The following is a 22,384-nucleotide window of genomic DNA, read 5'->3' on the forward strand; positions in this document are numbered from 1 at the left end:
TACCAACGTAAATAAATTGAGTTCTCTGTCCTCTGTGCAATATTAAAGTATTGCAGAGACGAAAATATCTTGAACTTTAATAACAATATCAAATAATGACCTGCCATTATGGCGGTCACTATTACCGAGATTTATATTAGTAGATAACTTAGTAGACCAAAATTTATGTTGTTTCTATAAGTTCAGAAAGGCGTTGCCTTCGGCCAGGTGCGTAATTGACGTAATTTTTAGTCACAACCGGTCGCCCTTCGTGGTGTCACGACACAGTTTAAAGATTTTAATGATAATTAGGATAATAACTAAAAAATCTATTATTTTTAAGAAATTCGTGATTCATTTTAGGCGGGGCTCACTGGCGAATAATTTGGGTGCATAAGGAAGTTGACATTATATTAACATTTTGTAGCCTTGGTGTGTAGATTTGTCCAAATCCGTCGTGTTGGCCTGAGGAATGTTATGCTTAATACACAAACACGCCTGTGGAAATAAGTGAACATTGCAGTTAAATAGCATTGGCTGCGTTTACTCTCGTAAACAGATTTATAGTCTGACAACGATTTTCGAAATTGCACTAGTTTAAGGCGTTATTTGGTATACTCGACGAAATAAAATTATCTAGTTAGCGATCGACGTATCTAGAACCCGAATGTTGTGTTTGTGAAATGACAGCGCTAAGTTCTCAGGTAATTAACTTGATAAATCGGTACAACTTGCGGCTCAAGGATATAGATTAGGACATTAGTATTTTTATGATATAATTTTTTACAAGTAATCTGATTGATGATAGTACAAATTATTTTAATTTGCACATGATTGATTAATTGAATTATCTGTTAAAAAAATAATATTAACAAAGTGGTGTAAATACTATTACCGCAGAACAGGTTTTCCTTTACTGCAAACAAAGGGCACTTGCGGCTGCGCAAGCGCATTTCAAACTTAAATCGGAGTTATAACGGCGGAGTGGGCTGTTGCCGAACTAGGCCGACAACACGGAACAACATTGTGGCTTTATGGCTTAAATTATCGTTTATAAGTGACAAGTCTACCTGATTGTGGACCACTTGCAAATGCTCCAGTTACAGGATAGTTGTAGCTGTATTTTGATGTTTCTCGGACCATATTCGGCGTTTATATTAATGTAGCAACTTGTTTATTACAAAAGTGGTGCTTAGTAGACTTGTTTCGAGATATTAAGACATTATACTGCGTATATACAGTGTATAATGCGCGGCAAGTCCATTTGAAGCTTGAGCAGCAAAAGTTCTGTAATTTGCCATTTCTTTTTGACCATATTAAAATCTTAAGTTTATGTCAAGTCAATTTTACGCAAGTTGGAGCGATAAAAATATCGAAATGTCAATTATTGTAACAACAACATCAACTGTACAGTTTGTATTTAAATTGCTAGACAAACGATTGTGCAGAGCCTGTTGCTAAGCCATTATTTTCTAAGATAGAGAATCACAGCCTCGACCTGAACATGGTGTAATTTCAAACGAAACATTATTATTGTCATTCACATATCAGGCATTAAAAACGCAACCTAGATCATTCCATCGATAAAACAAGCTCTAATGTTGACACAATCATTATATAACATAGAGATAAGGATTCGTTATTGTGAGCTATTTGTTCAATGTATTCTCACAGTTATTCGTCAGTAATAGCCGTTCGTGTAATGTTGGTAACACGCGCAATTGCGTTTACCGGCTACTTATAATTTCATCATTATCACTATGCTCTTGTTCTGCTTTTATGTATCTACGCATTTGATACGGTTATGTTTATGTTGGAGATTACTTAATAGATTTAAGCCTGCTTTTAACACCTGCTGGTAAAGTATCGTTTAGATTAGCAAATGCATTAGATGTTTCAATACATTTGTTGTTATTTTGTCTACTGAATATTATTTTTTAATATGGTACATTTAATAGTAATGGATAATGGTCACCTTTTCTTCTGAGTGGATGAGTAGACAGTGCCTATGATGTGTGAAGCTGTGAAGCAGATGTTTTGCTACCAAAGTTTCATTTAGCAAATGTTACTCAAACCATTATTACTAGCAAAATGAAGGTCAATAATATGTAAGTTTGTTTAAATATACCCAGTAACCGGTTTATATTTTTATGCAGTTTTATTTATAAAACAGGTGAAAGAGAGTTCTAGAAATCTAGTGCTAGATAGATAAGCGTCATGATTATGTTGATATACCCGTTTTAAAAAGTTTTGTCGTTGCAACCATTATTTTTTGGGAAAGTCCTAATGGTCCGCGACACCTGAATTTCGACGGGTCAATCTACCGTTTTCAGTGAAAAACCCAACAAAAGACATTTTACGTTATCTTTTATTTAATACTTACACTGGATATTTTAAAGTTTTATTTACTTAATCTTAAGACGATCTATTTAACCAATAAAATTAAAACTGCGGGCAATTCACATAAATTGGAAAATAAGATGCGCTCGTAAGAATTTCCCATCAAGATATTTATCAGTACTAGATGTGAAAAGCGTATCTATATTTAGCATCAGAAGAAAATTTAATAGACGTGTCATGACTTCTAATCGTTTACATCGTTACAAGAGAAATTATCCCTAACTCAGTCTAGTGGATAACCACGGTCAATTGAAAGCGATTAATAGAGGCAATTCAATTCCTAGAAGCGAGTGGTCTTTCAATTTATACTTGAACCAATGCCAACAGGAAAAATACTAGCTAAGAACTTATAATGACCATATTAAGAGCTTTTGTGCTGAACTTACTTATGTTGCGGTTGGATTACTTGGCTTAGCAACATGTACAGGTACTTTAAGATTGTGATTGAAATTTCCTTTAAGTTTTTAACAGTAAGAGTGATATCTGAGATGGTTTTGGTGACTATGAATTTACGGTTCACTATCTGACAGCATCTTTATGAATAATCGCAATATTATTTATAATGTTACATTGTGTAGACAATTCAATTATTATCGGTGTGATGTTATACGAAATAACTCGTTATAACGATGTCATTGAATACGCTTTTTACTAACTACATATTTTTGAATTGTTTGCCACAATGACACACGTCGTCCTTATTTCAAATGTATGTACAGCATTGTGTACTTACATTTTTGTCCATTTGCCCATACCGTGCCAAATACCCAGCAAATACCACTACAATATCACATTGCAATCAAACCATTATGTAGGGCGTCGTGTGACACGAATAAATATGTATTTGAATACAATGCGCGCTAAATATGTTGTTTACGATGAGTAATAATTGCACTATCTGTTTGTTGAGCGAAGATAATGATGCCACGGATAACCTGCTGTCATATAAATTGTTGATGACATACTTGTTGCATACCCGGCGGTTATTCAGAACTTGTTAGGTGCATTTAACCGGTCGTATATGTTGTGAGTCTTGTATTAAGCCATTATGGACAAATAAGAGCGATGTTTAATAAAGCAATTACGAGCATCATCCGGTCATTTTGCAGTCAAAAGCACTAAGTTATTATTTCCTATTTGTTGTTAAATAATTACAGTCCTGTAAATTGTTAAAGTTAAATATACTTGAGTAGATTTGTGTTTAAAAAATTAAAGGTAGATAGATATTTATTTTCATTTTTTATTCAAGGAAATAATAGATTGTTTACAATTTATGTTGATGAGGCGGTGATTCTAACCTGGAAGTTCATTTAGAAATAATCAATATTCTGATTTATGATTTTTGCATACTCTATGACTTTTGCAAATTGATTATATTTTAGGATTGTCTCGATAATAATTATCAGGAAGTCATTATAGAATGACATTTTCTGGTAACATTCTGACTCTATATTTTGTTTACACATAAAAAACAAAAACAAAGTTTTGCCTTCCGTAAATCAGGACAAGTTCTTACAGTTTTTGTCACTTAGGAATTTTAAATAATATTTTATATTCTTGAATTTGTTCTCAATACGTTACAGTTTAAACTAGAGTAGGAAAATGGTAACTTATCTTACCATAAGTGGCATAGTTTGACGCAAATCTGTATCACTTATCTCACGTTCTATTTTCTTTCCGTCGTATTCGAGTTTAGATATAAATATTGATCCGGTTACACGTTATTGAGAGTATCGGGACAGTTACACCACTTTCCAGAGGAAGACGACCATCAGTAAAAGTGATTTGTGTTATGATCCGGTCCTTGTTGGTCATTAGAAAATATAGTTTTGTAGGGCAAGTGGTGGAATCCGTAAGGATCGATGTAAGTAATTATGGAAATTCTGACCTGTTATTTACTCTCTACTTTATCGCATAGTCTTTCAATTATGAAAGCATGTCTAAATTCCCTATTTGCAACGTGTGTTTAAACGATAGCTTTCGATTGTTTTTAGAAAAATATTTTATCATTAATAATCTTACTGCAGTATCAATTCACTGCTTAGTGTTTAGAAATATAATCAAGTCATGATTGACTCAAGGCTGGTCTTTATAAAATAAATCAACATTATCTTTGAGTTAGGATAGATAACAACTATTTAACTAAATAAATATATTATTATTAACTAAGATTTAAATTGCACATTTAACCATTGTCTATTGTAGATATCCTTCAACAAATCTTACATAAACATTATGTATGATATCGGATACGGATGCACGCACCGGCTCACCTCGTGGTGGTGCAATTATAGGTGAATTTGTCACGAGCTTTCCGTGTGACACTCAATGCCAAATGACCACTTCGCTCCTCCGTTTTATATTGCAAATTGTTTATGAATAAGTCATACGAAGGAATGTATCGATTGGAATTTAATTGGGTGTGATGAGCTTGTTTGTGGTGCTTGTAAGCTAGTACTAATCTATGCAGAGGTTAAGCATTTAACTATGCTGACAACGGGTAAACGTGAACATAAGTTCTGCAAATATTTATTGTTAGAGTTACCAATTAGGTTTGTAATTTACATAAAATACATTCTGTTTGATAGATTATTTATGACCGTATCAATGCATATCAATATCAAATAGGTATGTTCTAAAACGAAAGATTCGCGTTGTTCAGCTGAACAGTAAGGTCGAACATATCCTAGAGAAAAGTTTAACCATGTATTGACTGCGACTGAATTATGCGCTTCAAAACACTATCTATATAACAGATGTTTACAAATTAGTTGTGATTCATTAGAGTGGAATGTCAAAACGAGGAGCGAATAAAATTACTATTATAAACAGTAAAGAGGTCAAATAACCCTGTCAATAAATATTATTATCTTCATTTTCAAAGTTCATAACTCGAATTAACTATCTAATCTACGACTATTCGATAACGATCTTGACAGGTAAATTTAACACAACCGATAGTATGTAGAGAATTTACATGTTAAAGGCTTGAAGGTATTCGCGGTGAGAAAATTACAGGCTGTCGTCTCGTACTTATAACTAGAGCACAATCTGGGGGCACGGAAGTGCCCCCGCAAGTCGAGCAAAAAAAAAGCGGCACGGCCGTAACATCCTTTTCTCGAAGCAATTCGGGCTATTTTTGACACCCCTATAATTTCGTTGTGGATAAAACAAGAAGCCTGGATTTTCAGCAACTAATTAGTCATTGTATAAACACGGTATATTTAAAATTTCAGTCAATTTGAACCAGTAGTTTAAGAACAACTTGTTAAAATTTTGAATTTTGTCACTCACTGATTCACTGACTCACTGACTCACCGATCATCAAAAGTCTAAGGTACTTCTAGCAGACTTAGAAGCTTAAAATTTAGAATACAAATAGGGTTTAGTGTCTTAATCATGGGAAAAATTCAATATTTTCTAATTTCGGTCCAGTTTACTAAATACACCAACTGCAACAATAACTTTGTAATCCCATATAAATGTATAAGATTACAAGGTTACATTTGCAGTTAATGAATTATTATTACAGTAGAAAATAAAATAAATAGGTGTAAATAGGTACCTACTATATGAGACATAACTTATAGGGTGGATAAGGGTGTTTAGCCCATGAGACTGAACAACATTCCCATAGGAAAATATGTAGAATTATGAAAAGAAAAGTCTTTCCATACAAATCGGACTTATGTTCGCTCTACAAAAAGAAGTGAGATGCCATCAAAAACATACTGTAAAAACCTCAAGTCTCGCCGTAAAAAGTTGTGAGATCTATATAATACCAAGTCGATTAATCTATTTAGTCTCTACTTAAAGGACCTTCTGTCTTAAGTTATTACGTATGTTATTATCAAACCAATTTTTAAAAAAATACCTTGAAAACAAATAGATCGACTTGGTCATCGCAAGAAAACACAAATTCGCCATTAACATTTCAGGAGCATTAACTTCTCGTCGTGCTGTGTAGTGTGATACATACTAATAATTAAATTATGCGATGGCCAGGTCGGTCTATTTGTTTTAAAGGTATTTTTTAAAAAATTGGTTTGATAATAACATACGTAATAACTTAAGACAGAAGGTCCTTTAAGTAGAGACTAAATAGATTAATCGACTTGGTATTATATAGATCTCACAACTTTTTACGGCGAGACTTGAGGTTTTTACAGTATGTTTTTGATGGCATTTGTTTTACAAGTAATTGATCCCCGGGGCCATATGGGAAGTGAAACAAATGTGCAAAAAACACTGCCTTATAGTGTAATGATTAATGTACTTAATTAAATTATGTAGACGTAGACAAAGGAAGTCGTTTGTATGGTAGTAATTGGTATGTGATTTACAATGAATGCATGAAGTGGCTTACTGGAGATAGAGGTTGAGTTGCTGGGGTTTTCCTAACAACTGGTTTAGTAACTCTACAGTCCTTTTCACGTTTAACCACATCGATAATGTATTGTTGAGAATCGTGGTTTACGTATTTATAGATACAAAAGAATAAATCAAGATATAAAGATGATAAATAGGGACGAATATGTACAAAAGATTTTAGCCAGTCCGTTATGTAGTCGTTATTCTAAAATAGTATTATTTATTACCTATTGAGAAATAACTCTTAGTTCTGTTTTATTATAAAACGACTTGATGATAAATTAAAAGTACGTTCCGCTGTTTACTACCTCGCCAGTACCAAATGTGATACTTTTAGCAGAACAATAAAATCCACCATCTTCCTTAATTGAACTTTACGACTTGTCCGCGGCGACCACCGTGTGACAATACAACATTCCTAGATAACTATGGACATTTTATCATTTATTTCGAATTAATGATAGTTTTATATTGTTGCTCGGTCGTTTGTGGTCAGCCAAATATGGTGTCGCAGAGGTCTGGCGCCAACTAAATACTCCTCTTCATAAATAACAGATTTATTTGATTGTCTGAAAGTGGATATCGGGTCGCCGACTCAACGATCGATAAGAACTATATTTGGTGATATGCGTTTTGAATATTCGCGTCTTTGAACGTGTGCACAAGTGCTATTATTAGTTTTAAAGCTCGTTGATGTTCATTAGTACCACGAACTCGGACACCTTCCATGACACTCCATGGGGAAATAATGCCAGAAGTGATATAGATGTTAGTTAGCTAGATAAAATATCTATACATTTACGCGAAATCATACAAGTTATATGAAATTATCATTTCAAGGACATCTAATATGTTTCATGCTTTATCTCATTACAAAACAAATACTGACAGTAGTCACAAAATATTACAAAAAAGTCAGCAGGTCGTCAACGTTCACTTAGCATTTGAAACCAAGATTTTGAACTATTACAATTTAACCTATGTTTACAATAGCAGTGCTGTTTCAACCGCATTGTTCTGCGGCAGGTGGTCTTGCGCAAACCGTGCGCGTGCGCAACGCGTGCGACTAAACGCTCTTAATGCCGGCGATGTTAATGAATTGAACTCGACCGAAATGTACTAACAAATGATTTATTACACAGCTTTGTTACAGATGTACTCTTATCTTACTGTTTGTCAATAGTTTTGTTGTGTCCGATCTTTGAACGATAATAAGGAAAATAACTGTATACAATACAACACGAAAACAAAGTGAATTTACATATCAGTTTTATTATTTAATGACAAGTTTAAAGATCATTTGGAAGTGTTCAATAATATAAATAATACATTGTCATAATATTCATATAAAAGAATAAAAGATGTTTCCTATTTCAAGTTCAATGTTTCAAACTCATAAACATCAGTTAAACTAATAAAAGGGCTCTCGTGTTTGTTATTTTCTTACTTGACAGACTTATCAGCAAAACATTCAGGTCACAGACAAGGAATTCAGGGATCGTAAATATAACGACTTTAAATACTCAATATTAAAATATCTCCGTTACAATGTCGCGACAGTGTTTGGGTATTTTTATAGTTTTCCATATTGTCCATTTTAGACGGCAGTACCGTTGTTATTATGTGTCGAAATGTCATAATTTCATATTTAATGTTAATATTTTGACGTTTATATATTGACGAGGCTACTGGAATGTTGTTTATCATACTTTAGTGTCTATTCACGATTAAAAATATGATTTAATACGATCCCAATAAATAAATTATCAACTTATTAAACAGACAAAACTAGAAACTTTTTATTAATTTATCAAACAAATTATTAATTAATTATTATACGTCTGCTACTATTTTTTAATAATAAAACTAAAACTTCTTTACACCAACGTACAAAAAATATACAAATTGTTCTAAACATGTAATTAATAATTAATGTTTATAAATCGCCAAGTAACAATATAAGCCGAAGTGACCGCAAACGTGTTTAGTAAAAAAGCATCCATCAATTAAATTACATTAATATTTCATGCAACTGTTTAAATCGTTAACATCCTCTATCATCTAATAGAGAGTATGAATAATGATCACGTTTTAAATAGTGCAAGATGGTCAGCAGGTGTATATCAGACTAGCTGACCCGCGCAACTTCGCTTGCGTCACATAAGAGAGAATGGATCAAAATGTTCCCCGTTTTTGTAACATTTTTTACCGTTACTCTGCTCCTATTGGCCGTAGCGTGATGATATATAGCCTTCCTCGACAAATGGGCTATCTAACACTGAAAGATTTTTTAAATCGGACCAGTAGTTCCTGAGATTAGCGCGTTCAAACAAACAAACAAACTCTTCAGCTTTATAATATTAGTAGGTATAGATGTAATGATTGATCATCAGTGAAATGATTTCTTTGACACATGCTGTTTCAAATGTAAAGAGGAACTATTTGTCTTCGTAAGTATGTGTTACAACACATGTTATTTGTTAGATAATTCCGACAGTTAGGTAATTGTTATGGACATTTAGGGCCTCTTATCATTAGTGATGAGTAATCGTTTTATTTTATGTACCTCTTTAAACGACTTCCTACTACTTATTTGACGCAATAAAAACTCAAATCTGAGTTTGACTTTCATTAGAATTAAATTATATCTCAATTTACCTATTCTAGACTTCTATTACTGAATTAGGTTTATTGCTAGTTCTAGTTTTATGTTAGAATTTCATACAGTATTTTATCTGTCCATAAATATTATTCCGCAATAAGACCGATATCCATTTATGGTACGGTTAATTTCGGCTTGGTTGCTGACACATACATTATTAATGAATTATTAAAATTAAAACTAGAACTCATACTAGCGCGGCGCACATACCTTCACTTAGTGTAATAAGTCTAGTCATAAAGCGAACTTGCAAAACATGCCCTGCGTCGAGGCTCCCGTGACAATGTTGCTACATTTACTGCCTTCCTGTTGCACACTAACTATTAAATGTAAAATGTTTATTAAGAACAAACTGTCTATCATTATGTCGGAAAAGGTTATGTTGTTGTAACCGGATAGTACCTACCTCTTTAACACATGTTTATGTCTGTGCTATTTGGGTAAGGTGTTTAGTAGATTTTAGTACATACATTAGCCCTATTCTCAATGATAATAAAAGTCTTATGCTTATTTGGTACACTAAGGTGTAAACGTTACGGACAAATGATAAGAAAGGAACAAATATTTCAAAATAGTTAAAAGCTAGCGTACCAGTTGTATGTCTTGTAACTAAACGAGTTCAAAATTACGACATTGCCTCTATCCGACGCCGGGTCTAGACTCCAGGCTGAACTATTGATTGAACTGAATCATTAGGTATATGTGCAACTGCATAATTACATACAATACCTTGCCTATTAGTCTGCGAAAAACATTCTAATTCTACATTTATGCAATTTTTTAACGGAAAGGCTCATCTTAATTGGCAAATCTGCTATTTTTAGATGCACATCGCACTTCCTTTCCATTATGTATTGCAATTTTCAAATGCCCAGTGTCTATATGTTATATTTTAATTGTAGAAATGACCTCTGCAGACCTCGGCTGGCCGGCCACGGCCGTGTTTCATTACGTTTACGAAACACCAGTGAATTAGAGCAGTAATGTGCATGCGACTTGTCCTAGACGTATTAAAGCACAATATGGTTACGTAAACACACGAACAAAAATAACATAAGTAGTTTGTTTATCTGTGTTGTCTTAATGATGCGCACGCGCCTTTGTTCTTGCGCGCGTGGGCCTGTGATCTATACGTGACAAGGTGTTGTAGAACTTCTATAAGAGATTGTATTCAATTTTTGCAATGTCTTTTGTGCTGCTCAATTCATACTTTATAAAACCTTTGCGAAATACAGAGATCTCATACGACATAGCTTAAGCAGGATATCAATTTAAATCCTCTTTGTCAGTATCATTCAGTTTCTAACTTAGCAATCAAATCAGTATAATTGCTGGTATTAATCAAAACTTTCGACACTTTTAACGGAATTAAATCAATTTTGAGCTAGATTAGAGAGCCGTAACAGCACATTTTAAAATAAAAACCCTGTTCTGAATCCCATTACTCGAAGAAAGCTAGGCGATCTTTAACCATTAGATAAGTAATATCCCCATTTCATTAATATACAACGGCGGATATGTTTTAAATTGACACCATTTACTTCTTACAGTCTGCCATGGGAACTAAACTTTCCTTCAGATTCATTATAATATTTTCATAATAATCTACGTAACATTATTATCCGGTACAGGTAAACGAATGGCCAAAATAATATCCGTTCGACTTACGTCTACAGAATACAATACAAGTGTCCATGTAACGTCAGTCTGTCTGGGCTCATTTCGCCTGCAATGCTAGGGAATGCGGTAAGGTGTGCCGGATATCAAGCAATGCAACAACCGTTACCTAGCCTATATTCTATCTAGCTTTATTTTATAAATAGGAGGCTATTTCAACGGATATAAGTGCATTCACCTTTCTGAATTTGAATGTACCCTATACAAAAAAACCTTTGTAAAAAGTGCTTAAAGGAAACGCACTCAAGAAAAGTATGTTGTTTCGCGGTAATCTGTACTATGTAAGTAAGTGGTTGTCCTTTTATGTACTGAGATAGATTCCTTGTCGAAGAAATTCTGCGTTGTTTTTTAAGACTATTCTAGTTGAGAAAATTGTCACGATCGTATACCGCATTAGGTATCAGTACCTATTGCTCTGTTGACATAATACAACCTGCCATTTTAAGTTCTTGTGAAATAAATTATTACAATGCTGATTTGTAGATAGCTTGCGCCAACAATAAATCCTACTGAAAGTTTATTCAAATCGGGAAATGATTGCAGTTGTTTATCTAGTTGAAGATTATTAGTGTGTAATAAGGGCACCGGGCAGTGGCCACGCTCCATGAGGCAATATCGTTCACCACGAGTTAAAATCAATGGCCACTCGATACGTAATCGCCATGGAGCTGCCGACAATGGTTTGTAGGGCTGCCCTTACAACAACTAATAACTTGTCTCTGTAAGATCGTGACTGCTTGTAGGCTTATATAAGTATAACGAGCTCAATAAGAGCTGTTCCAATACAGAAATATATATCTGGGACACAAAAATAAAAATTAAGGCAAAAGAATGCTACATCTTTAAAAACATTGCTTCTATTTCACAGGCAACATAGCATTAATGACGTTAAAGTCCCACATAATATATTGCAGACAACTCAACCCTATTTATCCAAGTTATGCGAGCGATATTTCAGCTTGACATATGACAACCCTGTAATTGCGGCGTGGGCGCTCGTTCATACGCCATGCGCCGGCTCATGGCGCAAGCAGCTTGCGAAACTGTCTCAATAATGCCTCTATGGTCAGCTAGGACCTACCATTGTGTTCACTTCACAATATCCGCCCCTCCCATATATCTAAAATACCTGACATTTTCACGTCCACACCACATAACTAAAGCATAATGCATGAAATTTGATTTACCACGTTCCCGCGATGTGTAATCATTCTCTAGGCTACATTGTATAGATTTTAAAAAGAACAACAGTTAAACATCGTATACCTTCGCAAATGGGCAAGAAGGAGTTGTATACTAATGATCATTATTATAAAATAAATCAAAGACAGGTTTCATGTTAAATTAATAGGTAAATTAATTTCAAATCATAAATGCAAATTATACATTTTCTCTTACAACTGGGTGTATAAAACATTTAAATATGGCTACTACGAACCAATCCCACGGCTCTAAGAACAGGATTAAAGCGGGAAAGTGGAGTCCTTAAATATGACACAACATGTTGCAGTACTGGTGGACTTGCATTTGAACAAATTTTGTTGCAAAACTGCACCTTGCCTAACCATTCGCAGTGATAATAGGAAAAGTATATTCGATCCAAGTAACGAATATCATAATTGAAAAAAGGTATGATTACTGAACTTTTTCATATGCATTGTTATATGACATACGGTGGAAACATGACACACAATATAATTGTTTGGAATAAAGAACTCCTGTCACGTTTATTGGTAATTTTGCAATAGTCTTAATATCTATGTATTAAATATTTTTGTTCAATAAACCTTTCAATAAGTAAAGTCATTAATGGCAGTATAATTTACACACATACCTAAGACATGCGAGCCGATCGACGCGTGCGCATGACCGCGACCCCGCGTTCACTCACGCGCACCGCGGCATGTACATTCTTATCTGTTATCAGTCGATCTTGTTCGACAGCCGATCACTGGCCCTTTGTACAAGCTCGAGATAATTAGTTCAAATGTATGTGAACATTATGCACGATATGATCTTTAGGTTTCATAATACGTGCTGGAATGTCTATGACTAGTTATTCTTTGTGAATTAACTGAGAAAGGTCTTTGTCTAGGCTACACGTTACAAGGATATGCTGTGACAAATATATTATTTTAAAGGAAACCATTAATATTATTCATAACACTGCTAATAACACAACTGTAGGATTTAGATTCAAAAGTAATATAATAAAGAACTTATAGAATATTTTTTTTAAGTCTCGTAAGGTAAGCGAGTTATTCATTTTCGTATTAGGCTGCGTTTCATGAACGTATACACAATGCACCAAGTTTTTGAAAGGAATCCCATTTTAATTATTTGAAATAGCTTTTTTTAAAATAACATTGACCTTGTTGTCAGTAATCTATTTTATATTTCCTAACCTTCCGAATCTAGACACTTTGTGTGCAAATCGAACCTTTTATTTAAAAGTATTGTGACCATTAAAATAAGCTTTGCAAAAATATTACTAAAGTGCAGCTTAAATGCATTTATTTTCGGTAAACGTATTTCATAATTCTTAGCACACTCAACGCGAATTCACCACATTTAACGATTAGTTGCATAGTCACAAAACCCACGTCTTGTATTAAAATACCCGGGTCATTATCGGTTACGCGTATTAAGTAGGCTCGATTATGCATTATTATGTAAAATACGTTGCCATTGGCGACCATTGCGCAGTGTATAGTTACAGCGTGTTTATTGTGTTTAAATTATATTTCACGGTGTCTTGACAGCGGTTTGGAATCCCTATATTTAATATCGTGTATCTAAGTTAATCGAAAATGTTATTATTATTGCGATGAATAAATGGTTCCTAACTGGTCGCAGTTTTACGAGAGGTTTACGGTTTTGATATTCAAAATAAATTTGGTTTGTTTGTTTACAGAAAACCTGGCGCCTTCGGAATTGAAGAAGCTTAGAAATAAACAGAGGAAAGCGAAGCGTAAAGCAGAACAAGAAAGCGCGTTACAAGCACAAGTACAGGTATTGTAATTTTTTTGTTTTTGGTAGATCTTTCATGTAAAATCCTTTATGAAAACATGTTATCTGTAGGCAAAAAGACAACACGTTATAGAGTTCATATTCAGAATAGAGAGACTGTACCCACATCACATACATGATAAAATAGATCGGGTGCTAGAACGCTACCCTGAGATACATCAAAGTTATTCTACTTACGATTACAAAGTGTAATCGAAGCAAGGACACAATAATAAACAAGTCTGAGTTAACTGTATTGCTTCCAGGTGAAACGCGAGCAGCATCACAAAGCGCGCCAGCAGCAAGAGCAAGGAGATCCCGAGGCGCCGCAGTTAGACGAACTTATACCTGACAAACTCGCCAGGGTAAATATATCCGTTTGATAACATTAAATTATGTTGCCGTACTCGAAAGACATTTGCAAATCACATGAATGATCAGAAAAGATGTCTTAAAACAAGGTCAAGTGCGTAGTACTCGTAACCGGCGGTCCTGTATGACAAGATGTTAGGATGTGAGTGAGGCAAAGGAAGTTTGTAAGGCTCGTACCAAGTAGCGTTCTTTGGTCTATGCCTACACCTATAGGAAAAAAGCGTGCTATAATGTGTGTACGTATGAATGTAAATGACATTGCAGTAAAGACTTCTTGGTTACACTACGGTATAAAATATAAAGTAATGTTTATAGGGGAAAGTCGGTTTATTTGGACCACTTTTTTTCAAATGTGTTTTTGACACATTTTTTTAATTATTTTAAAAACAATTCTTACACCAAATTAAACTCCATTTAATTGGCTTTATTTTTATTTAACAATAATCAACATTATAGTTTTATATTTATCTCAAATTAACAAAATGTGAGATCGGAGCGTTGTTCCAATTTACCCAACCAGCATGGTTAATTGGACCATGGGGTTGCTAAATTGGACTTAAGAGTAGATCTAACAAAAAATAAACAAAACTTTTTTTTTCAAAAATTATAGATTAAATCTAATATAATTATAAAAGAACTCGAAATCAGCCTCATATATAAATCACCTAAGAAAAACATCACAAATATCAGAATTGGTAATACAAGTCTGATGATTCCATTTATGGCATCGCACGCATTTCACCCAGTCAACTTTTGGCCCTCTTTTATTCAAGTAATTTAATCTACATGTAGCACACTCATTATCAGAATTTTCAGAGCGGCTACTATCTGAATCATCCAAAACTATGACTTCTTCGTCTGAAGAGTCGTCACTTAACTCTTTGGTTTCTCGCAGTTTCTTCAGGTTTCCACTTATAATATCTTTTCTCGGTCACCTGTAAAGAGGCAAGAAAGTTGATAGGATTTTATTTCACTAAATTGTAAAAATATAGTTCGGTAATTTGGACCGGTTCATTTTATCAAACTACATGCGGTCCATTTAATCGAACTGTATAATTTTAAAGAAATTACATCAAAACAAAGACATAACATATCAAAGGCGCCAAATAGTTTTAGCCAGTTATTTGCAGATACATTACGGATATACAAAAAAAATATGAATCTTTACAACTTACCTTTAATTTAGTTACGTCCTTAGCACAGATCACATAAAATTACAGTATATATCTGAAAAATAGATTATTGTTAACAGAGACAACACGCTTGGTTTTATGCCGAAATAAAAATAGCCGATGTCAAATGAAGTTAGTTGCACTTCATTATGTGTTTACACTTTTGAAATAAAATTACTACGAAACGGGTTTTTAGAGGTGGTCCAATTTAACGAGCGGTCCAATATACCCAACTTTCCCTTAAATTGAATGCGGTTAGCTGTTTTTTGTTTGCTTAAAAATAAAATGATCAAATTATTTGTTAGGTTCTATCTAAGGCCTTCGAGAGCGTTGAACAACTTTGACAGCGCGGTTCACCACAATTCAAATTTAAAGAAAAAAAAAACTGTTTGAACACTGTAGATAGCTTTTCATGCAGGGAGATGAGGCTTATAATTAAAGAATGGGATTTTGAAAGGAGGTATCTATTCGTAGTACGTTATACGTCCCTCATAATGTTGTAATCAATTTCGAAACGACAATTTACAAGCTGTTTGTTTACAGTGTTTGAGACAAACGGTCTGCATGCCAACACATAATATTATTACATTCTAGAGTCAAAATACCCTCAGGCAACGGAAGCGGATAACGACTTGTCACTAAATAGCTTATTAATAGCCAAATTGATTCCTTGATACACAAACAAATCGGTCAGGGTACTACTAATTATGTCCGTTAACTGGTCTATGTCCTTGTTTGTAGGCTCGATCTTATCGCTAAGTGATAAAGGTCTATTAAAAATGTCGCAGCCTTCGTAGCTTTAAAAAGGTATAGATTTATGTGTAGAGAAAATGTAAATCATATGTTTTAGATGGAATTTTAGTTACGAGTTTTTTTATCGGATCTATATATAGCGTATGATACTTATAATTTCTGTGATCAGCGATCATGCTGTACTATTTTTATTGCTGTATTGTTTGTATTCAGCGATAATATTGTAGTTACTTTTGAAACTTCAAAAATACGTCCTTATTCAAAATCTGGAGTGATTTTGTCATACAATAAGTCTGCAAACCAAGATTCTATACAAGTATCTTTCAGTTAATTATACCGTATCGTAACAAAAACATTCTAATCAATAACAACTATTGTTTACACTTCTCTCAACTCACTTCCTAAGGAAGTAACAATCAAACAGATTGATTAGAATGTCACAATTTTGTACAGTATCTTAACAAACTATAAATACACTACCTGTTTTAACAATAGCTTGTGACAATGATATCTACGTATGCAAGTTCAGTCACGATGCACGTGTTTAAAAGAACGTGACCGAATAGTTACCTTGGCGAATTCATGTTCATTAAGATATCATGGTGTGTGGCTCTTATGGTCGTTGTACTGTGACCAATGGGAGGTTATGGTGTGTCAATAGTTAGTTTCTTGAAATTGAAATTAAGATTATCAGTATTATCAGTTTCCTTTAGAAAATATGATGAAGGTGTGTTATATTATGTTCAATTATTTCAGTTCTAGTGTTAATGTGTATTGTTGGAATTTCAGGCAGACGATCCCTTAGAACAAGCCATCAAGTTCCTACAACCATTAAGAACGCTTGCAGCCGATAGGATAGATACACATTTAATGGCCTTCGAAATTTATTATAGAAAAGGTAATGTATCTCACTCTATTACGCTTCTACGATTACTTTAGTTCATTGTTTTAAAGTTGATACTAGGTGATCCACGTGCCTTATCAATACCGTTATTAATTTTGTGTGTATATCTCAATGGGTTCGGAATGGTTCGAAAACACGGTCTGGAATCAGGCTCGTTAGGTGGCGCTGCTGTATACCACAATGTGAAAATGCTACGTCTGGCAATACAACGTCTGCCGAGACTACTAGTACTCATATAAGTTGCAGTATTATTACTGAAATTGTTTGAAATCGAGGACAACACTCAAAAATATCTTTGACCATCGTACATCCTGAATTAATCCTTGCACTCAACTGGAAACCGCTTAATTGTCTAATATAACCAGTTGAACGATTAACCATGCGTGCGATAAACATTAAGTTAATTGATAAATACGACGGCTTTGCTCTCACAATGGCTTTTGTGCCGATACCATACAATATGTATTGCGTAAACTATCGTATAATGAAGGAATGTTGTAATACATGTCTCTTTTTATAGGGACATGAAATAATGTAAATCGCATACTAAATTATTGGCAAAAAGTAATGTGAGTACTTAATTCTGCAAAAACTTGCAGTTTCCCAGATCTTTGAGAGGCAATACAGATCAAAGCGCTTTAGATTCCCCCTTGTGCTGTATCTAGACTAGAAGAACGTTGCGAGTTATTGGAAATAATGCTCAATTGCTATACAGTGTCTGCAAAATATCGTTGTCGCAGTCGTTTATTTCTCTTTTTCTTCGTCTTGTTTTTGTTCTACGTTGAGTAGGATCGCAACAATCATGTTTTCGTTCTCAAAAACATGGTGTAAAATAATTGGGCTGATGTATTTACGACCGCCCACCTGCCTTATGTCAACCCTCTTTGTCAATATTAATTAAATATTGCCTAATCTACAGTGTAGTATGCAGTTGATCAGAACAAGAAAGTAGTAGTATAGCTTTTTATTGATATCCTCATTAATAAAGGCTGATATTCTAAATTAAAATCAAATCATTTATTCATTTAGGTCAAATAACACTTATGATAGTAAATGATACACAGAGAGTGAATTTACCGCCAGTTCGATAGGTACGCAAAATAAGAAAAGCTGGCAAGAAACTCCTGGCCACTCTTTTTAATCAACAAACGGTTTTAACAATATTACTATTAGGTATAAATCATTGATGATGGAAGCAGCTGCTACCAACGCTACCGAACACACTTTGGTCATAACATAAATTAAATCAATATATTGTGTTCCGTTCCCAGACAAGCCCCTCCTGATGCTGCAGAGCATAAAGCGTGCGTGGCGCCTCGACAGTACCCACCACCACCTGCACGACTGCCTGGTGCGGTTCCAAGGTTGGCTGGAGAAGTCACTCGCCTCGCTCAACCCTGCCGTAGCAGCAGTTATCACTTCGGAGACGCAGTCGGTAAGTCTATATAAGATAGTTCGATGATTCAAGTTTATCGGGAAGACCGAGATAAGAGTAGGTGTTTTGTTTGGACAAGAGTAGCGTAAAGCAAGGAAAGGGTGGCTTATGTCCATTGGGTAGAGAAAATTTTTGAGTAATAATGAGATATTTCCTGCCGTTGTTTACAATATAGTTTGAGACCTGTTGGTGAAATCACAAGTGAGAAAAAATAGTAATGAGTTACCTACATAGTAGGTGCCTAAAAACTGGTTATTATAATGCGAAAGGAACTGATCTAGGCACGTTATGTCTAATAGTTGTCAAAAGTGCCTAAAATCACCTAAAGGAGACAACTATGTTTGTTTACAAAGTAACTGTTTTTTTTAAAACAAGTATGTAGATTATAATCAATATAAATTACAGCTCCAGTTTCTCAAGATTTATTGTCATTCATATAATGTTTTATTGTATATTTGTTTTGTTGCTCTTCTGCCTGTATTGATTTATCGGTAGTGATATGCAAAATTTATTACATTAATAAATATATTTTATGACGGGTATTCTTTGCTTTCTCATACACTACTACAAGTTATTGACAATTGTCCACGATAATACAAGTTTTCCGTATTTCTTCATAGATCATTATTTTACGGTCACGCTCAACGTTAATATATCAATTAAAACAATAGCCTGATAAAATATTTTTAAGCGTCATAAACTCGTTAGATAATATGATATAGTACATTTATCTAGTTAAATTTTAACTATGTGGACACGTTTTATAGTCTATACTAGAGCGTTTTCGTTTAAAAATATCAACTAAGCTATCTAAGTAGAAAGTTTTGAATTAAGCGTGTTCTCAAATCGTACTTAACCATACGCCATACTTTAGAACATAAGATTTTTTTACTTCTCTTTAACATTTGCGTCGCAAGCTTATCAAATAACATTACGGTATCGAGTAGTCGACGTCGTCGGCATAATATTTGTTACAAAAATCGTTGAATAGTAAGCGTAATGTTCTCGTGCACAGATGCTGGGCGGGCGCAGCGCGGTGCAGATGGCGGAGCAGTTCCTGAGCAGCGCGGCGGCGCGCACGCAGGCCGGCGCGCACTCCGCCGCGCGCGCGCTGCGCCGCGTGCTGCCGCGCCGCGCCGCCGAGGCTCTGGCGCTCGCCACCTCGCTGGACTACCCCGACACCTCCATACAGGTACGTACCCGCGCGCGCGCTGCGCCGCGTGCTGCCGCGCCGCGCCGCCGAGGCTCTGGCGCTCGCCACCTCGCTGGACTACCCCGACACCTCCATACAGGTACGTACCCGCGCGCGCGCTGCGCCGCGTGCTGCCGCGCCGCGCCGCCGAGGCTCTGGCGCTCGCCACCTCGCTGGACTACCCCGACACCTCCATACAGGTACGTACCCGCGCGCGCGCTGCGCCGCGTGCTGCCGCGCCGCGCCGCCGAGGCTCTGGCGCTCGCCACCTCGCTGGACTACCCCGACACCTCCATACAGGTACGTACCCGCGCGCGCGCTGCGCCGCGTGCTGCCGCGCCGCGCCGCCGAGGCTCTGGCGCTCGCCACCTCGCTGGACTACCCCGACACCTCCATACAGGTACGTACCCGCGCGCGCGCTGCGCCGCGTGCTGCCGCGCCGCGCCGCCGAGGCTCTGGCGCTCGCCACCTCGCTGGACTACCCCGACACCTCCATACAGGTACGTACCCGCGCGCGCGCTGCGCCGCGTGCTGCCGCGCCGCGCCGCCGAGGCTCTGGCGCTCGCCACCTCGCTGGACTACCCCGACACCTCCATACAGGTACGTACCCGCGCGCGCGCTGCGCCGCGTGCTGCCGCGCCGCGCCGCCGAGGCTCTGGCGCTCGCCACCTCGCTGGACTACCCCGACACCTCCATACAGGTACGTACCCGCGCGCGCGCTGCGCCGCGTGCTGCCGCGCCGCGCCGCCGAGGCTCTGGCGCTCGCCACCTCGCTGGACTACCCCGACACCTCCATACAGGTACGTACCCGCGCGCGCGCTGCGCCGCGTGCTGCCGCGCCGCGCCGCCGAGGCTCTGGCGCTCGCCACCTCGCTGGACTACCCCGACACCTCCATACAGGTACGTACCCGCGCGCGCGCTGCGCCGCGTGCTGCCGCGCCGCGCCGCCGAGGCTCTGGCGCTCGCCACCTCGCTGGACTACCCCGACACCTCCATACAGGTACGTACCCGCGCGCGCGCTGCGCCGCGTGCTGCCGCGCCGCGCCGCCGAGGCTCTGGCGCTCGCCACCTCGCTGGACTACCCCGACACCTCCATACAGGTACGTACCCGCGCGCGCGCTGCGCCGCGTGCTGCCGCGCCGCGCCGCCGAGGCTCTGGCGCTCGCCACCTCGCTGGACTACCCCGACACCTCCATACAGGTACGTACCCGCGCGCGCGCTGCGCCGCGTGCTGCCGCGCCGCGCCGCCGAGGCTCTGGCGCTCGCCACCTCGCTGGACTACCCCGACACCTCCATACAGGTACGTACCCGCGCGCGCGCTGCGCCGCGTGCTGCCGCGCCGCGCCGCCGAGGCTCTGGCGCTCGCCACCTCGCTGGACTACCCCGACACCTCCATACAGGTACGTACCCGCGCGCGCGCTGCGCCGCGTGCTGCCGCGCCGCGCCGCCGAGGCTCTGGCGCTCGCCACCTCGCTGGACTACCCCGACACCTCCATACAGGTACGTACCCGCGCGCGCGCTGCGCCGCGTGCTGCCGCGCCGCGCCGCCGAGGCTCTGGCGCTCGCCACCTCGCTGGACTACCCCGACACCTCCATACAGGTACGTACCCGCGCGCGCGCTGCGCCGCGTGCTGCCGCGCCGCGCCGCCGAGGCGCTGGCGCTCGCCACCTCGCTGGACTACCCCGACACCTCCATACAGGTACGTACCCGCGCGCGCGCTGCGCCGCGTGCTGCCGCGCCGCGCCGCCGAGGCTCTGGCGCTCGCCACCTCGCTGGACTACCCCGACACCTCCATACAGGTACGTACCCGCGCGCGCGCTGCGCCGCGTGCTGCCGCGCCGCGCCGCCGAGGCGCTGGCGCTCGCCACCTCGCTGGACTACCCCGACACCTCCATACAGGTACGTACCCGGCCCGAGCGTTTCTCGTTCGACGCTCCACGCGAACGCGGCCCCCGATCGGGCCCGGACGCGGACGAACTCTGATATCGGTTCGAAATAATATTCGAGTCGATCTTCGCGAGCGTCTCGTCCGCCGTCGGCTCAAAATTTTTCGAATGCCATAATTATGTATAAAAAACCTAAACAACATTGAAAACGTTTCTCGCCGCAGGGTTGCGTGGAGGTGCTGGACAGCCTGCGGGAGGGCGACTTCGGGCCGTGCGAGGCGGAGACGGCGGCGTACGTGGCCGCGTGCCGCGCCAAGTTCCCGTACGCCATCGCCTTCAAGCCGCCGCCGGCCGCCGACGAGCCCGCCGACGTGGCCGACAACTGAGCCTCCTCCCCGCGACCGCATCGCCCGTCGAATCGCTCGATGCCGTTTCCGCCCCGAAACGACGAACGTGTCGATACGATTTTTTTTACTTAACGCTAGAGTTGTCTACGGCTTTGCCGTTCCGCTGGAAGTAACTGAACTTTTAATAATTAGAGTATGACGCGACGGACGAGACGTAATAAATT

The 22,384-nt window shown here is 38.6% G+C and overlaps 1 protein-coding gene across 1 annotated transcript in view; it reads left to right on the plus strand.

The window, feature by feature from the left end:
* Window positions 1–22,348, plus strand: part of Naa15-16 (N-alpha-acetyltransferase 15/16) — a 91,674-nt gene extending 69,326 nt beyond the window's left edge. Inside the window, exons 11-16 of the mRNA XM_076126346.1 lie at window positions 14,004–14,101; window positions 14,365–14,463; window positions 17,185–17,293; window positions 18,571–18,734; window positions 19,750–21,726; window positions 22,038–22,348. Coding sequence (XP_075982461.1) covers window positions 14,004–14,101; window positions 14,365–14,463; window positions 17,185–17,293; window positions 18,571–18,734; window positions 19,750–21,726; window positions 22,038–22,199 — 2,609 coding nt within the window. The 3' untranslated portion in view covers window positions 22,200–22,348. The remainder of the gene's footprint in view (window positions 1–14,003; window positions 14,102–14,364; window positions 14,464–17,184; window positions 17,294–18,570; window positions 18,735–19,749; window positions 21,727–22,037) is intronic.
* The last annotated feature ends 36 nt before the right edge of the window (window positions 22,349–22,384 follow it).

Source organism: Anticarsia gemmatalis, chromosome 18 (genome assembly GCF_050436995.1).
Source record: "Anticarsia gemmatalis isolate Benzon Research Colony breed Stoneville strain chromosome 18, ilAntGemm2 primary, whole genome shotgun sequence".
Classification (NCBI taxonomy): domain Eukaryota; kingdom Metazoa; phylum Arthropoda; class Insecta; order Lepidoptera; family Erebidae; genus Anticarsia; species Anticarsia gemmatalis.